The sequence below is a fragment of the Cheilinus undulatus genome, linkage group 16 (genome assembly GCF_018320785.1).
Source record: "Cheilinus undulatus linkage group 16, ASM1832078v1, whole genome shotgun sequence".
Classification (NCBI taxonomy): domain Eukaryota; kingdom Metazoa; phylum Chordata; class Actinopteri; order Labriformes; family Labridae; genus Cheilinus; species Cheilinus undulatus.
The window spans coordinates 20163737-20185565 of NC_054880.1; the positions used below are offsets into that span (position 1 = coordinate 20163737).

The 21829-nt window shown below is 37.8% G+C and overlaps 1 protein-coding gene across 4 annotated transcripts in view; it reads right to left on the reverse strand.

Annotated features, from left to right (window-relative positions):
• Nucleotides 1–20579, reverse strand: part of akap9 (A kinase (PRKA) anchor protein 9) — a 98072-nt gene extending 77493 nt beyond the window's left edge. For all 4 annotated transcript variants that reach the window (XM_041807918.1, XM_041807917.1, XM_041807919.1 and 1 more), the window contains exons 1-3: nt 20374–20579; nt 8044–8316; nt 909–953 (exon numbers count right to left, since the gene is read on the reverse strand). In XM_041807918.1, coding sequence (XP_041663852.1) covers nt 909–953; nt 8044–8316; nt 20374–20421 — 366 coding nt within the window. In that variant the 5' untranslated portion in view covers nt 20422–20579. The remainder of the gene's footprint in view (nt 1–908; nt 954–8043; nt 8317–20373) is intronic.
• Between the last annotated feature and the right edge of the window lie 1250 nt (nt 20580–21829).

A 21829-nucleotide genomic window follows, 5' to 3' on the forward strand; every position in this document is an offset into this window, starting at 1 on the left:
ATCATCTAGTGAACTTTACATCTATGACTACTCTTCACAAAAGTTCTTCAAGTTAGTTAGTATATCATTGGATATGATCTAATAGTGGATAACTTGCTGAGAGTTTTAGATTAGGAAACGAGCAGAAATCAGTCAAAAGTTGCTAAAACTTTAGATTTGCCTTGATGTGATTGGCTTATGGTGCAATAATCATATAATAAAGATCATTCAGCAAGAAAAGGGGCACAAAATGAGAAGAACAAAAACAGTAAAACACCTTTTTCCTGAAAATCATGGCTTAGAGTTGATTTAGTCATTACATCAGCAAAGACTAGCATATTACATATGTGTGGATCTGCTATTTGTTATGTAACATGTGTCTATTCTGTTTGTGTAACTGTTTGTAATCTTAGACACCTGCTGTCTGGGTGACTTTCCTGTGACGTGTCTTGTCATTGGACAATCAGTTGTATAATGTCTGACTTAGAACGCAGCATGAACATTGCCCATTACTGATGAAATGTCAATTACCCGTGTTATACACTGTCTGAATTTGGTCAACAAAAAATAGAAACAAGAATTGACATAATTTAAAGTAGGTGACTTTCATTTTCTCTTTTCATCACCATTTCAAACAACAGCAACAAAGAAGAACCCAGGACACATGCTGCACATAAATGATGATCAATTTAACAAAATGGGCAAATGTCACAGTACAAATGCCACGACCAAAACGTCTAAAAACCAAGAAAAGATATACAAAAACCTGAATTGATTTCCTACATCAGTCGCTAAGCTCCAGGTTGCAGTATATTACCACAGCATCAGCCTCACTCAGAAAACCTTCGACATTTAAGTCAAATTTAGGTGGAGAAAAAAAATGGAGTCAGCATTAAATTTGAAGAAAGAGAAAGTTCAGGTTGTCTCACCTCTGAGGAATAATCCTCAGCAGTCGTGGACACCTCACTCTCTGGCTGCAATGGAAAATAAAGAGAAATCATTAATACAGCAGAATAAAAGAACCACATTAAAGGACTGATTTAAATTTGGCGCCAGCAGGAAAAAATCAATTCACTTGAGTAGCAGAAAAGTATGTTTTAATGGTTTCTTTACAATTGTACTAATCTTTAATTGTTAGTTTACATTGGAGCATTTTAGTTTTCTGACATGGCATGAAGTTAATTCAAAAGAAGCAAATATTGTTGGATAGAAAAGGGATTATGATAAACAAAAATTACTGTTATGATTGTATGAAACCAGGCGGCAGACTTCAGTGTTGAACAATGTCAATGTGGAAGTGCAAAAAATGCTGTTCTTCAAGTTTCAGCTTAAATAAATAGTAAATGGAGAACAAATGGAGTTGACTGACGACATTTTAATGTATTGTCCAGGTCTTTGGTGTGTTTTCCTATCCCTCATAGACTTTCGCATTGAATGTTTTTTTATTATTTGAGGTATTGTTCAATATTTTAATCTGAATTATTTTTGAATATTTTGTGTCTCTATTAGTTGCTGATTGTTTTTCAGCTTCTTTCACCTGCCTTAATTTTCTCTGAGTTATGTTGCTGGAGAGGCCACACCATAATGACACTTAGTGAGCCCTGGTTGAAGACTCTCACCTGGCTCCTTTTTCTCTGATTCATGTGACTGCCTGTCATTGGCTGCTGTTTATATAGAATTGTGAAACATGTTGGCTTTGTAAATAATCTGGCCAAGCCTTTCACATTTTTTTTATTATTCATTCATGTTTAGAGTGATTTTTTTCTTCTTTTCATAAATGGTAAATGTATTTGATTTTTTCTAATACTATTTTTGTGGCTGACTGCTTAAAGTACTTCTTACACTGCAGGTCACACTTACCCGTTCACAACACATTCACACACTGATGGCCAAGGCTGCTGTGCAGAGTGGACATCAGAGTTACCTAATCCCATTCATACCAATCACACGCCACTGACACAGCAATGGGAGCAAATCGGGGTCAAGTGTCTTGCCAAAGAACCCACTGACATAGACTAAAGGAACTGGGGATTGTTCCCACTACCTTTCCTCTGACAGTCAAGTGACTTGACCTACTGAGCCATGGTCACTCCCAATGCTGGCGCCAAAATGTTGATTGATTTTATTACAGCTTGGAGTTATGCATAAATCTGCATAATTAGGAGAATGGCGACAAGTTGACAGAAAGGTGGCCACATTTTAGCTGTTGATAGGAGACTGAAAACCTGCCTCTCCTCTACCTCTTTGCCTTTTACGTGCCTGAGCAAAAGTTAGGTGGAGATAACATTTTAAACATTCTGTTATTCAATTTCATAAACCAAGTGACTTTACTGAGGCTACATCCCTGCATTATTCATTCTGTACATAAAGCAAACCAAGTAAACTTTTAGCTTTAAGCTTGGTCTTTTTTAGTTCTTGTGATAGTTTTCAGTTGAGGTGAAATAGCCAGCTATAAATACTGTAGTGTGCTGTAGTGTATGGCTGATTATCGAGGCTGAATCTTGGCATTCGGCCAGTTACCTGTATCGGGTTTGACTTCCCCTTTAGCTCTACTTTCATAGTCCATAGTCTCAATCTGAATCAATTTCAATCAAATGCATTGTTCTGTTTTCTATTAATCATAGCTGTTATTGCTCATTTTCACATATTGCTATCATCATTAATACAGTTATAGCAATTTCCTAAGAAAGGGAGATAAGTTTATGGCCATGAGAGCCATACATTTGTCTTTCATTGGTTGTTTTGTTGTTTCTCTTGTCCCTCTCATCTGACCGTTTTAGGTCTATAATTAATACCTAAAACTTTTGTCTTTCAAACGTACTTTAAAATTCAAGGATGAAAAAAAAAACACTTTAGCTGACATAAGTCTGTTGTTTGTAAATATTGGCAGGAATTTTAACATTCACATTCACATTTCTGATACTAATATTACAACAGTTATAGTGTCCATCCCTACTTTTACTTGTATTTTTACACTGAGCTATTGATACTTTTACTTTTAAAGAAAAATCCAATCACTTGTACTACTGCTTCATACATAATATAGTTATAGTTAGTTATTGATACAGTTTTCAGAAATAAAAGCTTGCCTTTATTGCTGTTTTACTTGTTCATCTTTAATAATTAGTAATGAAGTAACCTAGCTTTTTTGAAACACAGGTATATGTCCTATTACATGTGGTAAATCTAAAATCTAAATTAGTGACATTGAATTTGAGTTGTTTTTATGCTAATGCATAACAGATCCAAATATGATTTATCAGATACTGATAATCATCAGTATCAGCTTTGGCCCTGAAAAAAACAATACTGGTTGACTACTGGTGGCAATGGTTTACTTGCTTCCTACTTGGCCCTATACAGATGAATATTAATGAATGAACGAATTAATAAATAACAAAGAAATTTCTTTATGATCCTGATATAACTAAAAACTATCTCCTTGGTTTTATTATGATTAGATTTTGAATTTTAACCTCTGCATCAAACAGCTATTCACACAGTTACAAACATATACATGTCAAATCACAATCATACACTAATTCAAATAAGTCACAAGTTATTAAATGAAAATGGTTCCCAACAATATGACCAAATTGCAACTTTAGGTTTGTTTTTGTCTTCAATGCCATAGAAAGTCATACACCAGTCCTAACTGGTTGGAAATGCCAGCCATATGTCCCATTTCAGTTCCCACTCAGCATTTTAGTACGAGTCTAACCTACTTCAGCCACATAGCATCTTTTTCACTCCCACAGCCAAGTCTGTTTTTTTTTTTTTTTGGTAAAAATGGAAGGGGGGCCACAGTTCAGGAGAAAAATGAAAGCTTTTGTTTTGACTGCTTCACATCACAACAAATTTACAGTGCTCTTATGATGACAGAGCTTGGTATAAACTTCACTACTAGACTGTTGTTATCTACCATGCACCAATGAGTCAACATTCTTGTATTAGTAGGAAACTCTTTCATATATCTGTGTAGGACTTAAGAATGAAAAACTTTGATGCTGTTGTGTTTCCACAGCAACACCTTCCTGCTTAGAGCGCAGTGTCATACTTAGATCTCTGAGGAGAAACAAGCCCAGGACCAGTGATTCTCTGAAAATCATTGTGAAAAATCATACAGGAGAATAAACAAATAGAATGCTCATTAATCCACATGAGTAATTCACATTCAATGTGCTGTCTGTAAACAGTCACGACTTTCACTTCTGAGTGATACAAAGCAGGAGCTCTGCAGCAGGAGGAGAAAACAGCCAGTCCCTTAGCCTTTTGTAACACAGAGGATGAGCCTTGAACTATCAGTTACTTGCAGTGCAACATTCATACAGCCAGTCAACCTCAAAATCAGCTTAAAAGTGGTGCAAGGCTACAGGAATTGGTTGAGAAGGGCGACGCACTTCAACCTGTTTAAAAGGCATTTGTCTGTTGCTATGGCAACCAGTAGTTTTGTGGGCATACACTGCATCAAATGAACAGTGGGTTCAGGGATAAATGTGGCTGCGTAGTCTGAATAAAAGACAGTGAGAGTGCTTCAACGATAAGGAAAAAGTAAAATGGCCATCTGGTGTCTCTGCATGTCTTTCAGTTTTTTCAGCTGTTCAATATTTAATATGTTACAATAATACTACAATATTTTACGGTCTTTTAATTTATGAGAAGGATTACTTCAGGAGTTGAATGTTCTTGCATCAGCTTTTCCATGAAACCTGAAGTTAAAATTGGAATTCATGGCAGGTCTGAGGGGCCTGTGTGTTTGTAAAGATAGCAGATGAAAGTTTTTAACATATATCCTGTTAGAAAAGAAAAACCGTCTGACTATTTTCCAAGATAAGTGACATTAGCAGGGGCAGCAGGTCAGTTTGTGAATATATAGATTAAGATTTTATATTGCACCAGTGTGGAGTTGTATCTCCCTTGTGTTGACTCTCTGATAGAATTAATGATGAAGAAGTCTTTCACTGATAAATTATTTAAAGTAAGAACTACACATTTCAAAACCTCAACATGTTATTGAAAAATTATTTATACTTCACTAAAGGATAAAGTGTTTTTCTGCAAATTAATAAATTAAATTCCCCTGAACGCAGCACTGCACCAACTGATAAAACCCCTGTCTCCCTGCTGGATCTTAAAACAAAGCAAATTATTTTATCACAGCATCAAAGATTTCAGATTTCACTTCATTAAAGAATGACAAAGATGGAGCTGATCCATTATTAAACTTTGTCTGGGCTCTTTTCTAGCATGAAGCAAAAAGCAAGCAAAGTATCCCAACAGAGGCACTGTGAGTGAATTTAACACGATATCAGAGGTACGTACTGAGTGTGCAGACGTTCACACGAAATACATTTTCCTTTTCATGAGAGGCAGGGTCCAGGTGACTATATTTCCTTGACCAAAAACCCTTCATTTGAATTGTTGTCATGTAAATGTCAGTCTAAATGTGGAATCCTGGTTAAAGCTCTGTCACTGATTCATTACCAATTTAAAGGGAAATGACTTTTGTTTGAATACAGAGCTGCTTTTAAAGGTAGACTGAGGATTATGACATGAATTTAACCACGGAAAGAGGATCTAGTTATGGACTGAAAGGAAATAAGGGGTCTGTAAAAAGGTAAATGTTTCAATCAATCAATCAATTTTTATTTGTAGAGCCCTTTACAACACATAAAGTGACCTAAGTGCTTTCCAATAAAATCAAACCTTTTCAAATGTTTGGTAACATAAGGTGTAGATTACTTTTGACTTGTCTACTGAGCTGTTTGAATGTTTTTTAAACTGAAATTAAACATTAAGGAGCCATGGTGGACATATTGTACATCAGTGTGGCTGCAGGGGAGACACTGACGTGGCTTAACCAAAGTTTACAGAAAGGGACAATAAGGCATGAGATTAATCACGATTTTAAAAAATTAGTGCACTAATAGTGGATCTTAGTTAAACACTATTAATGTGATTAATCTGGACAGCCCTACTTGTTAACTAATGTATAGTGTTCAAGTATTTCCTTTCAACAAAGTTCAAAAGTTTCTGTACCTCAGTTCTTTCTAATTTACATTTTGGTTACATAGTTTGGCAAAATTATAGTGTCTAAACAAGGATGCGAGTCTCAACTTACGGTTGAGGTTTTATGTTTAAATAAAATCTCAAAGCACACACTTCATATCCATGCAAAATAGCCCCTTTAACATTGCAGTATCTTAAACTGTTTTATAGTTGTAGTAATAATGTACAGCTGGCTGTAAAAATTCCTATGGCACACTAAGGCTTGCCTTGAGCCACACACCATTTGAGAAACCACTGCCATTAAAAAAAAGTATGAGAAATGCTGATGTTTCAAGCGTCACATACGTGTAACTTAAGCACACAAATGAAGAGAGTTATTTACTGTTGATTTCATGAATGAGAATTAACAATTGCAAGCTGAGTGATAAACAAAATACAGGAAGTTGTCTCATAAAATAGTACCTATTCTCTAGATGTGTAGATAATGATACGTCTATATGTAAGCCATAACAAATGAGTCAATCAAAATCCCTTACTAAAAACTTTTGTCTTATTGTGACAGGAAGCTGTTTGAATTTGCAGGTTTGTGGAAGGTTACCATATCGTTAGAAACAGCATAGGGTGGCATTTACAGGCTAAGTCACAGTACGATTCTATAGGAGTTGCATGGCCTAAGATAATGATAATATCAAATCACAGAAAAAAGAATATCAAATTACCAAAAAAGGAAAATTACAGGATTCATGTATTTATTTAATGTAGCTTAATGTCAGTTTCAGCACTTGTCACATCTAGGGCTGCAGGATTTAGGAAAATAACCTTACTGCGATTTTTTCACTCCCCAATATTGTTTTTTATTGTGATTTTAAAGGTGTTCATTTTATGTGTTGTTCAACAAACACAGGCAATAAATAATTCTGTTATAAACCAACAAAATATTGGATATAAATAACTCGGGCAGATTGATTTTGATAATATCCAATTGTGATTATTTTGACTCATTGCAAACTTCACATTTTTTTATTGAAGGCAATGATAATTTTAATGCCATTCTCATTTTAAGAGAAACATATACAAAAACAAAGAAAGTAGGATTTATGTAAACTATTCTAAAATGCTGATATTAAATGTTTGCAAAATGTGGAGAGCAAAACACCTCTGCTGCAAAACAATTTGTATTAAACTGGCAATTTGACACAAAGTTTAGGTTTAACAGATATTGCACTTTCTGCGATTTAGAAATTGCAGTAGGACATATTGCAATTTAATCTAAATTTTATTAGTCACATCTCATCCAATAAAATATTTTCACAGCAGACTAAAAATATCCTAGACCTTTTCTTTGGCCTGTTAGCTTCTGCTCACATAAATGTTATTCATCTCAAAAATGCCATGTGTGATTTGGAGAGTATTGTATTAGTTATGTCAGCATGTTCCATTTGCAGAGACTGTCATCCTTAAAAGGGATTTGAACCCTTAAAATAATCTTAAAGAAAGAGGATGTTAAGATTGTTATTAAAAAATGCAACTATTTTAAATCAAATACTGATAAACTGGCCTTGCCGATTCACTTAATGCATAACACAAGTCAGGATGATGGCATAGTGCTATATCAATATGTTGTCCTGTTTTCTGTGTGGTTTAACAAAGCATGTGCTATCAAAAAGAGCTGCCTCAATCTTAAATCAAAATAAAGAAAAATCTTTAATCTGAATCTGAAATACTGATTCAACATGAATAAACTCCTACTGGTTGAAATACATTTTATGACAAGATTGTATATGTTTAGTCACATATCTGAGTTTATCTATTTTTCACTGATAAAATGAAGATCCTTACATCTAGAAATATCAGGCGCTCAGTGATTATTTGGAAATTAATAGAGAGATATCTTGACATAATTTTAGTGCAGTGAATGCCAAACTTGCCCCACTTTTAAAAAAACAACAATAAACTTTGCTTTTAGTCTCATGTATAATAAATAATAAATGAATTTAGATAGCAAAGACAGAGTAGCTAGCACTACAATTAAAACGAGTAGGTGTAAGTGTTTACCTCTATGGTGTATGTCTGATCATGCTTGACAGTCTCTCCACTCCGCAGAGTCCTGGCAAACGTAAACTCCGTGGTGGGCGGGTCTTTATTCCCTTCTTGTGTTCCATCATCTCGTCCACCTGAGACCTCCTTCCCGACCTCAGACTGATCCGGCTCGACCTCCACTCTACCCTGTGAATCTCCCTCCGAGTCCTCCGCTGGCTTCTTTTTCTTCTTCTTCTTCTGTTTCTTTTGGGAGTCAGCGTGAGCTTTTCTCTGGCGGTACTCAGCCAGCTGGAGAGGGAAGAAGAAGAACAAGGTAAAATCTCCAACTTATGATTTGTTGATTCAAAACAAAAAAAAAACATGACCCAACAAGTGTTGTGCTAACTGTTGTTTCTAGCTGTAGCCTCCATTCAAATCTTTGCTTACATGACCCTCGCTCAAAGATTTAACAGCAAGAACAACAATGTTTATCCTACTTCACAGCTACATTTCTGAACTAGCACAAACTCAACATTTAAAGAAAAAAATGAATGAGCCTACGTTGAGGTGACACAGATTGGCTAGACGCAAACGAAACATCGTTTGCCCCAAAAAGGCTTCCTCCCTGCTCTGTGTGAGTCCTCCCTCCCTATGACCCGACAAACGCCTCTTGCTGTGCAAGGTGCTAATCCTGAGTAAAGGGATTACATTGTCAAACTATGTCAATGATCTCTAAAACAGCCAATAACAGCTTTGTTTCCTGTCTTTGCTTTATTAAGTAATAACACAAGGTTTTCTCTGCTTGATTTCTAAAGTTTTATACTTGTAAAAAACTCATTATAGGACAAACTTAATTGTGGTTCAAACCAATCATATCTTCTTATCAGCTTTATAAATATGAGTGCTTATAATTTTTCATAATTCATATTTGAGTAAGAGCTCTTGTATCTTTTCTTATCTTACAACAGCAATGTCATGCACGTAGTACAAGCAGACTTAGGCCACTGAGTCCTGATTCTCAATTACTCGTGAACCGTAATCCTCTGTCTGCCTCGCTCATACATTCAAACTTATTTTAAACATCAAACAAAAGAAACCTGTGTGACATACTAAAAAAGAAGCTAACTGCAATGCCTTGAAAGTCCATAGCACTGCTATAATAAAATATGTATGAGAAACTGCTGACAGCTAAAAGACAGCAGATTCAGCTGCAGACATGCAGCAGCAGCAGACTACAGGTGTCACACCACAGGTGTTGCATGGATTGCTGTAGATATAGACGGACTGTTGCCAGGGATACCACACTAATGCCTGCTCGCCTGCCCTGGAAAAGCCCTTGTAACCCCATGACACTAATCATAACCCTGGTTACACATGAACATACTACTGCTTTGGATGAACGCTGAAAAAAGCAATTCCTTCGTTTCACTGAAAAGGTGTTTTTGTGATTACAATCATATTTGTAGCATTAAAAAAAACATTCAGGTGGTACTTATGAAATAGTAAGTTTAAAAATTGATTTGCTGTGTAAACATACACAGTCTGAAAAAGCTTAAAATGCTTCCCATCTCCTTCTTCAGGTGTCAAAGATGACCTGCTCTGCAGAGATCCAAGCAGGGATCCCCTTAGAAAGCCCTGGTTCTTCCCCCAACACCGCTCCCACTTGGATGTGCCCCAGAAATTTCCAAAAGGACAGAAGGAGAGGAGAGGGGGGTCACAGGAGACCCCTCAGATGAGATGCCTAAACCAAATCAAAAGGCTTTTTGGATGATAAGAAGCTGCAATTCTACCCCAGAGCTCTCCAGATGTCTGAGCTCCTTATCCGATCTTTAAGGCCGAGCCAAGCCACCATGCTGAGGAAACTCATTTCAGCTGCTTCTGAATTCACAATATCCTTCTTTCAGTCACTGCCCAAAGCTTAAGAACATCAGTGAGGGTGCAAAGATAGATAAACTGGTACATCCAAAGCTTTTACCTTTTGTGTTAGATCCCTCTTCCCTGTTAAAATGGGGTACAACATCCGCATCACCACTGACACTATACCAACTAATGTTTGATCTCTTCATCCATTTCACCTTTATTTATGTGCATGGCCAAGACTCTGAGATTGGTGGATAACATCTTGATGAATTCAACAGAACCACATCATCTTCATAGAATAGATATGCCATTCTCAAGTCCCTAACTGGACCTGGGACTCTTTCCATCGGTGTCAAGGGACTTTACTTGAGACTGAAATCCACTTGCAGCATGTCTTAATTTTTGCTGAGAATTTGGGTGCAATTCTCACTTTGCCACCACAGGAGTCTAGGAGTCTTATAATTCCCAAAGGGGATGCAGTTTGCTTAACCATTTCTACAATGCTCAAGTACACTGGACAAGCAAACTCCCCCCCCCCAAGCAGGACTAAAGTATACCATACTCCTTAGGTGGCACTGAGGGACATTCTCCAGTGTTTAAATGTAACCAATATAAATTAGAAGTGTGAAAAACTCCAGTTTTACTCGAGGGACTTAAGGCTGGCCAAAGCCCCTGAAGTCCATTGACATACATAGAACAATGCTAATTTGACAGTACAGTTGAAGTACCTCTGTGTCTTGTTCACAAGTGAGGGTACAATGGACCATAAGACTGCAGCATCAGCAGTTTTGCAGGCGCTGTACCGGCAGCGATCGGGCATCTGATCAGGATGCCTCCTGGTCGCCTCTCTGTGGAGGTCTTCCAGGCGCGTCCACCTGGGAGGAGACCCCAGGGCAATCCAGAACTAGCTGGAGGAATTATATAGCCCATCTGGACTGGGAGCACCTCAGAAATCCTGGAAAATATTGCTGGGGAGAGAGACGTCTGGGTTGACTTGTTTTTCCTGCTGATCCACCATGACCTGACTCCGGATAAGCGGAAGAAGATGGATGGGTGGATGGACGAACATTACTGAGTGCAGTTTTTTTAAGCCACATTAAAAAAAAAGGTACATTTCCAATATGGCAACCATCTAACCTGACATGCCAGAGGGATGTTTTTCACACATCCATCTGGAAAACCTCTCATACACAGCATTTGGGAAAGGGCAGTGGCTTTGAAAAAAACCTTGGAGGGTGATTGGATGAGCGTTCTGTCTGTCACATCTAGACGGGCCAATCAAAGCAGAAACTTTTGTTTGTTTACAAGGAAACACCACAGATGCCCTTGAGCTATTTTGAAGTGACTGTAAAGAGTCTGAACTCTGAAATGAAGGGTTTACTAATTAAAGCAAAAATCAGTTTCTTTCTTTAAGCTGTTTTGTCTATGAGCTGTCAGCAAGAGTGAACATTTCCCATAGCAGAAGGGAGCTAATTTAAACATTTTTCACCTACAGCCACAAAGCTCTACAGTTTACAGGTTTTTGAAAAACCAACCGATCAATTCCTGCATTCAGTGAAAATTTAGTATCTTTTCTTCAAAACTGACCCTCCTCATGCAGCAGCAAAGTCAGCATAAAAGTAAGCCCTATTTGACAGGTCTGGTTTGATGATACTGCATAAAAGGTTGGAGGCTGACACGACCGAGCGGAGCGTGGGTGTCATGGTCACGTACCCCACCTACAACATCCAGCTCAACAGCTCAAAGGGTGGCTGATCCATGCCTCTACACCTCCTCACATGCCCCACCCCTCATCCAAATATACCCATCTATCTGTGTTTCCATGAGAGCTTTTTCCACTACAGTACACAGTGTGAGTAAACGTCTGTCTTATGGGACAGAGAACCTGCAGAGCGCTCCAGCAGCAGAGAGGCTCTGAAAACTAAACAATGTTACCCTTAATTCTAACTTAATCAAAATACCAAACCAGGATGGGTACTGTGCCACATGCAGGCGACTTATTAGCAGAAATCGCTGTGAGTTTTGGGAAATCTTGGGAACCCCAGCCTTTCGTTGAGCTGCTTATCATAGCAAGCTGCCCTATTTGGCTTGGCAGAGCAGAGTATTGGCAGAGCATATGGAGTTCTGGAGCTGGCGTAGCAGCATCACCTTCTGGGGAAGCAGGGACTACGTAGGTGTATCACCATCTGCTGTCTGAAAACATTTACACAGTCAATTTTTAACACAGGCTCTTTTTTCATGCGTGTCAAATAGTGAGTGATGAACACTATCAACAACAACAACATCATCCAGTAAAATGTGATGACAGTAATATAATTGAAATCCCAACACGCTGGGGTGGAGCTACAAAACAAATGATCACCTGGAGTATGGTCGTTATGGTAACAGAATTTTAAACTATGATATGATACAAAGTGAACAATATCACTGCAACAATGATAGGAGCAGTAGGACCTGCATGTTGGGTCATTTGTTGTGCTTATTGGCCAGAAATTACAGTTTGCATGTCCAAAAACTTCAGAACTTTTAGTGGAAATTTTGTGCATAATTGGGCATAAAAAGTTCTTGTGGTGCATCTGCATACATCTGTTGACATCATTTTTGGTAAAACTAATGCTTGTTCAAAGACAGGATTTAAGCTGATGAAGGTCTGTTGGTCCGGCCTAGAACCCCATAAACTATTTGTTCATATGGACGAAATTTACTGCTGATATTACGGTTGGAAATGTCAGTAGAAATTTTACATCTGCTGAAACCAATGTCATGCCAATAAAGCTGTGCATCTCTAAACTCTTCAAAGATTTTGTGCAATTTAGACAGTATGCAGATGACTCTTTGATTGTGTTATTAATTCTTTTCCTTACTTGTACTATAACATAGATGTAGTTTTGATCAAAGTTTTGGTGCTTTACAATACTGTCACTACAATAATAGAGATTGTATTTTTTTAAAACATGAGGAATCAAAAAGGTATCGAAGTATGCAAAATTTTGAGAATGTTAGTCCCAAGTTCTCTTTTTTTAAATTGTTATGAAACTGTAATTGTGGAAAGGTCAGAAAATGTCATTTTTATTAGAGTATATTACAGTTTATCAAAGTCTGTGTGCATTTAACAATAAAACTGGAATACAAAAACAGTTCTGATCCATGACATTATTGTATTTTCGTAAGATGCTGTCCTGAAAAGTATCTCAATTTGTCGGGCATCAAATTTCTGTTTGTTTTTGTACTCTATTTCTAAAAATCTATTCTAAAAATAAACATAATAATAATAAATTTGAAATTTTTGTTCAAGGTTTTATTCTTATTTTACATCAACTACTCTGTTCCTGTTTGAATATTGCTTATTTTTATATTAACCTATATTTTATGTCTTTTTTATGGTGTGGGGTTGTTTTTCAGGAGCTGGGCTGGGAAGTAACTGTGAATGATTCAGGAAACCAAGAGATTTTGGACAATTCCATGCTCACAACTTTGTGGGAACAGTTTGGGGATGGCCCCTTCCTGTTTCAACATGACTGTGCACCAGTGCACAAAGCAAGGTCCATAAAGACATGGATGAGAGAGTTTGGTGTGGATGAACTTGACTGGCCTGCACAGAGTCCTGGCCTCAACCTGATAGAACACCTTTGGGATGAATTAGAGTTGAGACTGAGAGCCAGGCCTTCTTGTCCAACATCAGTATGTGACCTCACAAATGCGCTTCTGGAAGAATGGTCAAAAATTCCCATAAACACACTCCTAAACCTTGTGGAAAGCCTTCCCAGAAGAGTTGAAGCTGTTATAGCTGCAAAGGGTGGATCGACGTCAAATTAAACCCTATGGATTAAGAATGGGATGTCACTTAAGTTCATATGCAAGTCAAGGCAGGTGAGCCAATACTTTCGGCAATATAGTGTATCTTGCATGACAATAAAACATCTTAAATTTTCCAGATACACTTTATCAATGAATTACACAAAAAATACTTTAAAATCAAAAAACTATCACAACTGACTCCTATAATAAGAGTAAAGCACTCTACCTTGTAGTCAGCTCTAATACAGTGCTTACACCACCACCTACTGGCTTACTACTAACCTGATCTCCAGACTCTTAATAGAAATTAGCTCTGTGCACTGCCATCAAAGCTAAGCTTGCACTGAAAATGCAAACAAAAAAAAGGGGGGGGGGGGGTTTAAACTGTCTAAAAAAAGGGAACTCTTTCATCGTCCAAGAAAGTCAAAGGAGACACTATTTAGTAATGTTTGAATGATGATGCAGAGATCCTTAAATATTCCCTTGAGTCATCACTTTTGTTCTCCAGGAAAAAAAAAAACGACTGGGGCTGAGACAGCAACTGAGAGCTTAGCATACTTAAAACTCAAGTAAAAATAATGTCTCAGAATGAGTAACAAAGTGATTTTGTGTGCTGAGTCCAATGCTTGTGAGACACACTGCTAAAAATACTGAAGCAGTACTGAAACACGGCACTGCAGCAGAGCTTAAAGAGGGAAACTCACAGCCTCCAATGTCATGTGTCAATGAGGCTGCCAGCTAATAGTGTTAGTCAACAGCACACGGCTATTTAATGGCAGAAACCTTGTGCTTTATGGACACATTCCAGGGTGCAAGCATCAATAGAGAACGGCCCTGGAAACAAAGCAACAGTAACTGAAACGTCTGCAGTCCGGCCTGCGTCATGACCAGAGGAGAGTATGGAGCTTTAGTTACTGAACATTCAAGAGGCTTTAAGAGACTTTCTGCATGAAAAGGTTACAAGAGACCACTGCAAAAACATGTTCTCATCTGCATTGTTTAGGCTTGAATTATACCTGAAAAAGTGTTGCTGTGTTATTCTATTTTTCTGTGATAGGCTATATGTTTCAATATGAATATACGCAGGAAGTCATTCCAGCATAGGCAATGGATTAATGTAGGCAAGCCACATTTTAATCATACAGTCTTAATTCAATTATTTTGGAATTACAGTCTATTTTTTGGTCAGGTTGATACTGGATGAGAAAAACTGTGACGCACAACACTATTTTTCAGCACTGTGATATTGGTATAAAGATACAGTAAGTGTAAGCCACACACTGACAATACTTGGGTAGGCTAACCAGGTGTATTTAAGGCCCCCAAACTATATTTGCTGGATATGTTATTTTACATGTATACAGTACTGCACAGAACTTTTAGGCATGTTTGGGCCAAAAAATGAGGCTGAAATACGGCCTGTAATGAGGGCACCATCAGGCAGGGAAGGAGAATTAACACAACCTAGGCTGTACTCTGGATGTCCTTGCTATTACCAGGGGCGTGGAAAAATATTCTTTTGAAAAAATAAGAAAGTCCACACCTTTAGGGCACAGTAAGTAAGAGGATATGGGGAGTAAGCACAGCCTGGGGTACTATTTGAGCAGGAAGTAGGGGTGCCACGAGCCACTGGTCATGCTGTGAGAGACAAAGAGGTGGGGTGAGATCACCAAGTTTCAAAAAACATATTTTTGCAGTGGTCCCTTGATTTTTTTTCCTCAAGATGTAACTTAGTAAGTAAGAAGTCTCTTCTCATCTTATACTCTCAAAAGCATCATCATTCACCATCTTAAACACACAAGGTAGAAGCTACCAACACCAGAGCTAGGATTAATGATTTATCCTGTCTCTCATGTGCTAAAACCAAAACTTCCTCTTGAGTTGTTGGTTATCCATACACTTTCATTGCAGCTAGAGTACATAGTTTAATTATTCCAGAGTGTATTTGACAGAGGCTAGCTGTTATGATGATGTTTAAAGTGACAAGGCAATATGAAATATTTTAGTTCATGGGGTACCCTTGATTCCAATCATAACAAATGTTCTCAGAAGTACACCGAGTGTTGGGTCAGAAATAAGTCAGGTCATATCTAATTAAGACGAGGCAGCTGTTAGACTTTCACATTCAATTAATCACCTCTCAATCCCTCCTCAAGCAGGACAATGGTGAAATAAATAAGATTTACAAGTATCCAAAGTTATACATTTAAACATATAGGGAGGATGAAGAGTGCAGCCAGAGAGTCTCCGTAAATTAAACCAATTAATAGGATGAACAGGTCACCATACTTAATGTCTCTTAATCACAAAGAGATGTAGAGGACACACTCACGATTAGTCTGCTGAAGGATTAAGCATACGAGGGCTAAGCTAAAGTAGACCATGTACCTTTCACTGTCCTCTAACATCCAGTGCTGCCTCAGACTGACCTTTCAGACAAAGAAAACTCACCTGAATGTTTGCATAGTCCCTCAGATTTTTAGAGTATTTTTACCACTATAAAACATTTTATCTTCAGGCTGAATAACAGTGAAAATGTTTACTTGTAAACATCACAATTAGCAAACAAACTCTCACAGAAAAGCAAGCAAATAGATTAATAATTACAACCATACAATTTAGATATTTATTAATATGACGTCTCATTTTGCAGATGACACTGAGCTTTACAACAAAGTAAACATACCGACGTTTCTGTCAATATGAGTAATGCCGTATGTTGTTTTTGTCTTCCATTGGTATTTACCTTTTATTTGAAACAATATTGGGGTGACTGGTTCAGTAATGTCCCATTGCATTATAGTTTCACAAAGAGATAAAATGCAATTGAAGGCAAAATTTAGCTAAGTACACTAATGGTTAATTCTACTGTGGGAAACTTTAAGCCTGTGTTAATTCTGGCGAGTGAAAACCTGTCTTGTCCTGTACAAGTAGAGTCAGAAGTAGTGTCTTAAAACACCCTGCTGTCTTTAAATGACAGACTATATTTTTCACTCTGAATCTTCTATGTGGAAATTGAAATTGAACGCTCTTCTGGCCAGCATGCAGTAAATGTTTGTCAGACACTGATCAAATGGCAGAGATGACAAACATTAAAATACTACTGCAGAAATAATTGCTCTGATGGTCTTGTTTACTTTTGTAGGTTCCATAGAGGCTTCAGCATTAATTTCATTCCAACTCATAACCTGATAAGGACTCCTTACAGTTTCTTTAAGATTCTGACAAGAACCCCTACACCATCCACATTTAAAAATAGCCCCTTTGGGAAGAGTAAAGGGGGAGATTTCCCCCAGTTTAAACAAAAAAAAGAATTTCATGCTCTGTTTGCAGCAGCTGGAATCTAAGACAACTTCCCCTTGGGGCAAATGCTGTTTATCTAATCATATCATATTGTTTAACATCATATTGTATTGTATTTTTCCGTGTCATATAGAATAATTCAGTGTCATATTGTTCAACGTATGATTTTATGATATAACATCGTATTGCGTTGTATCAAATACTATCACATCCTATCATATCATTTCATATTGTATCATATCGTATGCATTGTATTGTATATTGTTTAACATTGCATCACATATCATCAACTCATAACTTATCATAACCATCTCGTATCATATCGTATCGTATCGTATCATAACTTCACTATTGTGCAGACAGCTCAATTTGTGCAGCACTTTTGAGTCCAAAACTAACATCCAAAGGGAACAATAAAGTGTATTGTATTATATCATATTGTCAAAAATAAACATGAATAGTACCAGCACTTTGGTCAAGTAATAACACCTGTTAAAGTTGCAATTGTACTTTCAATCAGTCACCTGAAGGTGCATGAAAGAAGAAACAATCTTTCCATTTTTCATGGAATATATGTGTTGCCCTTGGAGAGAAATTAAAAACCACTGCATACTTCTCCTTTTGCTGGAGCAGCAAATGGACAGGGGCACGCTGTTCCCCAAGGTTTCATTAAAAAATCAATACTGTTCAACATTCTGTGTGATGATGGAATAATGGACGGAGAGAGCAGCACTAATCTACAAACAGAAATATTAAATGGGAATAAAGGAGACGTCTGCATGGTGAGTGAAGTTTGAGAAACGCCCATCTACAATGAAAAATGGGTGCAAAAAAGCAAACATATAGGCCCTCATTTGCTCTCGCTCCCTTCCAAAAATGAAAATGTACTTTACTACATATGCCTCTGTTACATCCTCCTGTGAGAGGAGCTATAAGGTGAGTGTACAGAGGTATGATTGAATCATCTGCTATCATATCTGAGTCTGAGAGTTTATCTTACCTAACACAAAAACTCATCACTGCAGTGCTGGAATCTCAGCATGAAACAAAAATCCTCTCCTCCATGCAACAGAAGAACAAAGCTGAGGTGTTACACAAATAACTTCTAAACACTGGTAATGTGCTTGTCAATATTGGCTACAGAGACAGTGAAAGCAGCATTGCATCTGCAGCTGAAGGCTTGGAACAAAAAGAGCAAAACTTCAGACAACAATTATGCTGCTCTCACAGTCTTGTAGGACTCTTGTAGGACATTACAAATGCACTGTATGACATCATTTCAAACAGGCTGAGCAGTAGATGATTGACATTTTTCTCTTCCCTCATACATCAGTGCCATATATGTGCAGAGAAACGCATTTATTAGAAACAGGAGGTATTTGCTTCTGATTTTCAAAACAGTTAAACATGTTTTATGTTGAACACAACCAATTTAAACACATTTTAAAAGAAATATGAAAAGGACAAGAATTATTAGCCTATAGCTCATTGATTGGCTCTGACATAAATCAGCTTTGAATCAATTTAAGCTAACAAGATCCGTCTGAGGTTGTTAGGCTTTGACAACAAATAATAAAGTCCTGTTAGCCATCATCAATGTGTCATTCAGTGAAATAACACGTCAGGTTTCTCCACAGCATGTGAGGACATGGTGACATTGTGCAGTGTATAAAAAACAGCAGCCATATCCTCCTGCAGCAGCAGCACAGAGGGGTCTTTATTGAACCAAAATGCCAGAGCCATAACCACAGAGACAGTCTTTCTAATTGCTTTCCCACCAGCTACAGCAGCAGGTTTGGTATAAAATCTGGGGAGACCTTAAGAAAAATCAGCAGTAGAAGTCTGCTGGTTTCTCTGTACCAACTTTTAACCTCATACCCGTTTTTGTATAGATTTAGAAGAAGAAACAATTGTGATTGTTCTGGGGTGGTAAACAGTTATGTAGTTAGAGAGGTGAAAGTGATGACTTTTTTTTTTTTTTACAAATTTGCAGATAAATCTCTTTCAAAATATTCATCACACACTTGGCTGTTGGTATGATTTAAACATTTTCACTGCTCATAAATAAAAATATCTAATCAGCCAATTACATGGTAGCAACCAAAGCATTTAGGTCTGCAGACAAAACGACCTTCTGAATGAAGTTCAAACTGAGCATCAGACAGAGGAAGCTATTTTCAACTGTAGCCGCAATTTTCAAGTGCCTGATGCTGTTTTTTACAACTGTAATCCATCTGCTTCAACATTTTGTGTGTTCAGAGATGCTCTTTGGTATGCCTCGATTGTAGTGAAAGCACATTTTTAGTTACTGATGCCTTTCTGTCAGCTGTTACTTATCTGACCATTCTCCTCTACTCTGTCACCAACAAGGTGTTTTTGACCAGCCTATCTGGCACCAACAATCATGCCCCTTTCAAAATTAAACACCTTTCTTCCCCATACTGACACTCAGTTTGAACTTCAGCAGATCATCTTGACCACACCTTCATGCCTAAATGCACTGGTTGCTGCCATGTGACTGGCTGATTAGATATTTAACCAATAAGCAGCTAAACAGGTTTACCTAATGAATTGGTCAGTATATATTGTACATTTTATGCAAAGAGTGAACATTGATGATGACAATCTAACCAAGTTCACCTGCTTTATGTTCTTTTTTAATAACATTTTTGTATGGATGTCTGGATTAATGGATGTCTATAATAGTGCTGCTGCATTATAGTGTAATAAAGTAACTTCAGAACCTCTAGGAGCATGATGGATTAGTTTTTGCCTTTTGTCACACTCATGTTTATCACATATTAGTAGTTATAAGGGAATGTTCATAAGGAAAACTACTGTCCACTTTGTCCTTTCTGATATGTCACATTGTTTAATACTAGTTTCTGGATGGATAGAGTGTGTCCTGACCCTAATGTTAATGCTGCTGATTGATAAAGCCAATATAGCCCAAGTTTGGCATGTGTGTGCAGCGATCGTTGGGGGCATGTCCTGTAAATCCTGTTACACCAGCTCGTCAGCCTCACTTAAAGTGGCATTTATAACCCTACGATAACGGTGTGGCAGCTTGACTTGTTATGATTAAACTAGTATCACATGCACGCCCCTGCAAGAGAAGAAAAACATAATATCTAACACTGGAGTAACGTTTAAGAAATGCAGCATGACAAAGGCGTCTGAGGCTAGCAGAGGCTATGCTAACACCCCGGCTGTCAGAGGGGGGGGGGGGCATGTTTGGTGGGACTGACAGCTGAGAGGGGGTTAAGGAAGGGGAGGAGGGCCAAAATAACAGCTGACGGACCCAGCGGTGGAAAAATAAGTTGTCAACGATATTAAGAAACTACTTTAAAGCAGTAATAGCAGTGTTTGTGAGTTATGCTAACACCAAAAAACAGAGTATCCTACCTTTGCTTTGCCGGCCTCTAGCTTCTTTTGCCTCTCCTCGTCTTCCATCACCGCGGTCCCTGTGGCTGAAATAAGAGGGAAACTGCTTCATGCGAAATATAAGAGAAAAAACTCTAAAAGACTAACAGTTAATTCTCTCTCCTGCAGCTTCAGTCGCGTTTACTAGGTTCTATCTCCTTGTTGGTAGTCCGCCGCCATGTTTCCACGTAAACATGAGACTCAACTATGATGACGTCGCGTAGGTGCCTTCACAAGCCACACCCACTGGCATTCCAGTAGTGTTGCCTTCATGTGGTGGCAGAAATGTCGTAATTATTCTATATGATAGTTACCAGACAGAACTACAGATGTTTTTCCTGCCAAGGAATGTATTATGATCTTTCATTAGATTAAAATTATTCACATGAACATAGAAACATATTCAGATGTTGGTAAATCACTATTTTTGTTCGTGTTGCTTAAAATAGTTGGAAGCAACCAGATGTCTTTAAAGTATCAAACGGTAAAGCCTATATTCTGCACCCTGTTTGGATTTAGATGGATATTTTTGCCAAGCAGACCCTATCATGGACCAGTATAGTTAACACATGAGCTTGTTATCAGTGTTTTAATTTCTTAAGGTAAATATTTCAAAGATAGGGTAAAATCTATACGATTTCATTTCACTATCCAATTAATTTCTAAAGCTGGGCCCAGTGGATTCAGGAAGTATTCAGACCCCCTTCACTTTTTAAAAAATTGTATTATGTTGCATAACATAACAGAACATTAATCTACATTCAGTACCCATCCATTACAGAGTGAAAACAGAATTTGAGACATTTTTGCAAATTTATGAAAATTCAGACACTGAAATATTAAAATTGTCCTAAGTATTCAGACCCTTTGAAAAAGGACTTAAAGTTTAGCTCTAGTTACTTCCATTTCTCTCAGTTGTTGCTGAGATGTTTCTACTCCTTTACTGGAGTCCACCTGTGGTAAATTAAATTGATTTGGCATGATTTGGAAGGCCCACACCCCTCTATAGAAGGCCTCACAGCTTACAATGCACATTAGAGCGAAAAACAAACCATGAACTGCCTGCAGAGCTCAGAGAAAGGATTGGTGCAAGGCACAAATGTGGGAAAGGCTACAAAAAAATTTCCGTTGCACTGAAGGTTCCCAAGAGCACAGTGGCCTCCATAATTTTAAAATTGAAGGAGCTCTGAACAACCAGGACTCTTCAAAGAGCTGGTAGCCCAGACAAACTGAGCAGTTGGGAGAAGGGCCTTGTATGAGAGGTAACCAACCAAGGACCTGATGATGATGCTGACTGAGCTCCAGAGATCCTGTATGGGGGTAGGACAAGGTTAGGACAACCATCACTGCAGTCCTCTACTGATCCGGGTTTTATAATCGAGTAGCTAGATGGAAGCCCAGATAAAAGCCCGCTTGGCTTTCATTTGGAGTTTTCTGC